The 2,298-nt window shown below is 53.8% G+C and overlaps 1 protein-coding gene across 1 annotated transcript in view; it reads left to right on the top strand.

The window, feature by feature from the left end:
• Window positions 1-297: 297 nt before the first annotated feature.
• LOC104530545 (importin subunit alpha-5) overlaps window positions 298-2,298 on the top strand; it is an 8,503-nt gene continuing 6,502 nt past the window's right edge. Inside the window, exons 1-3 of the mRNA XM_010175166.1 lie at window positions 298-363; window positions 1,035-1,172; window positions 1,737-1,822. Coding sequence (XP_010173468.1) covers window positions 298-363; window positions 1,035-1,172; window positions 1,737-1,822 — 290 coding nt within the window. The remainder of the gene's footprint in view (window positions 364-1,034; window positions 1,173-1,736; window positions 1,823-2,298) is intronic.

Genomic DNA, 2,298 nt, shown 5'->3' with positions numbered 1-2,298 from the left:
TGCAGTAGCTGTAACTCTTGTATCCTGGTGTTAAGTGGTGGCTTGTGTTTAGTTCTGCAGCCCATGAGGATCCTGCTGAGCTCTGCTGAGGGCTGGGAACCTCCAGCATCTCTCTTGCTGGGGGTTGTTGGGGAGAAAATGTGTGTCCCAGGCTGTTGGTGGGAGTGTGGGTGGTCCCAGACCTCTCTGTGGATGGAGGTGGATGTTTCTGGTGTGGTTGTGACCTGACACTGCTCTGTCCTGAACCCCAGAAGCACGTGAAGTCTTTCAGCTGGTGCCTCTCTCAAACCTGCCAAGATGCCAGTTGTGACTAAGCACAGTGAGAGGTTGAGGAAGTTCAAGAACAAGGGCAAGGATGCAGCTGTAAGTACCAACCTTCACTCATCTGCATGTGCCATCCCCTTGGGAAAACACTCCCCTCTGGGAGTTTGCCTGTTGGCAGCAGCTGATGTAAAAACTTCTGAAGGGCAATTGTCCCCAAATGTCCCTCTATGGGGTAACAAGGAGGTGTGGGGGTGATGCTCAGTTAGCTTTTGAGATGTGATGTGGAGCTGGCTGGGCTGTGAGGAGTGTGGTGGCACAGGTGGACAGGAGTTTTGGGTGGGTGGCTGAGCTGTACTGATGAAGGTGCTGGGGAAGGGAGATGGTCCAGCCCCTCCTGCCAACCTCTCAGCAGCTGTTATCCCTGCAGAGAGGGGGCTGGTATGGGATGTCAGTCCATGGGACCTGTCAGCTTGCTTTAAGCCAGTAGAGAGATGAGGGTTTGCCTTTCAAGTTCAGCAAGTTGACTTTTATAAACAGCTCCTGGTTGCTGGTTCATCCAGCAGCCCACGGCCTTGAGAGGCACTGAGGGAGAGGTCCCATCTCCCATGTAACTCTCCAAGCCATAACATGGAGCTGCCCAGGAACAGATGCTGGTCCTGTCTTCCTCACTTGGGAAACTTGGGGCAGAGGGTTACAGAGCTGAGATGAGCTCCTCAGGGAATGGGGTGAAGCAGACACCAGTGGGGTGATGCCCTTCTCCTCCCCTGCAGGCTCTGCGGAGGCAGAGAGTGGAGGTGAACATTGAGCTGCGAAAGGCCAAGAGGGATGAGCAGATCCTGAAGCGCAGGAGTATTTCATTCAGTTTGATGGACAAGAACCTCTCTCCAATAGAAGACAAAGGAAATGAGGTGAGTGCAGGGTGCTCTGTACCTGGGCAGGTTCATTTCTGCAGCACATGACTTGTGCAGCAGGTATCATCTACTGCTTGGACCACTACCAAGTCCAGCTCAAGTGACCTGGGTTACATAGCCAGTGCCATTCCTGATCACTGTGCCCAGTGTTGGAGGTGGTTTAGGTGGCCAAGCTCTTTTTTTGGTGTTATTTTGCATGGAGATGATGTCCCATGTGCCTTCCCTTGATGGCAGGTGGAACTGGCTGGTGCTCCAGCTCACTGGGAGCTGGTGAAGCTCCTGTCTGGCTCCCTGTGCAGCAAGGGGTAATTACTGAGCTCCTTGGCCCATTATGGTGTGTCAGGGACTCTTTCCATCCTTGATTATAAGGATGAGTTGCCTCAAAGGCTTTTGTGGATTCTCCTCCTCTGCCTCATCTCGAAACTGCGTTGCATAAAGAACAGACATTGCTTAGATATGAAGTGGTGACTGACTTGGGTCTAGACGGCTGATTGACTGTGGAGATTAAACCGGAGGGAGTCCTGGCTTGTGTCTGACTCTGAATCATTCCCTGTGACACAGATTATCCAGCTGTCCTTGGAGGAAATCGTTCAAGCTGTGAATGGGAGCAACAGTGAGCTGCAGCTGCAGGCTACCCAGGCTGCCAGGTATGCTGCCCAGCTGCTCCATGCTGGGAAGGAGCTGTGGTGGGTCCTGTCAGCAGAAGGCATTTCTTTCTGTTGGAAGAGCTCTCTGAAGACATGACAAAGGGGGAAGGAGCCTGGTAACCCAAACTGCCCTGGGGGACCTTGCCTGGGGCCTGTTCTGTGCCCTGTGTTTTGCTTGGCTCATCACAGTCCTGGGCAGTGCCTGTGGCAGGGACCTGTGTGGTTGGACCCAACCAAGAGGTTGGCTGTGGATTCTGGAGCTGCCCCTTCTCACTGTGCCTGTGCTGGGGCAGGAACTGTGTTGGTTTCCACCAACTGGTGATGTGGTTGAGAAGAAACCAAGTGCCAAAGGCTTGGGCAGAGCAAGGGCTGGAGAGTCTGGTTCTGTAGAGGTCACTGGTAAGCAGGGCTGTCCCTGCCTGGGTGGGGGTAGGGAGGATCACAGGGTGCCATCATCACCCAGCTGGCAGCAGGAA

This window comes from Antrostomus carolinensis, unplaced genomic scaffold, assembly GCF_000700745.2.
Source record: "Antrostomus carolinensis isolate BGI_N321 unplaced genomic scaffold, ASM70074v2 scaffold49179, whole genome shotgun sequence".
NCBI lineage: Eukaryota > Metazoa > Chordata > Aves > Caprimulgiformes > Caprimulgidae > Antrostomus > Antrostomus carolinensis.
This window is presented reverse-complemented; position numbering and strand designations above follow the sequence as displayed.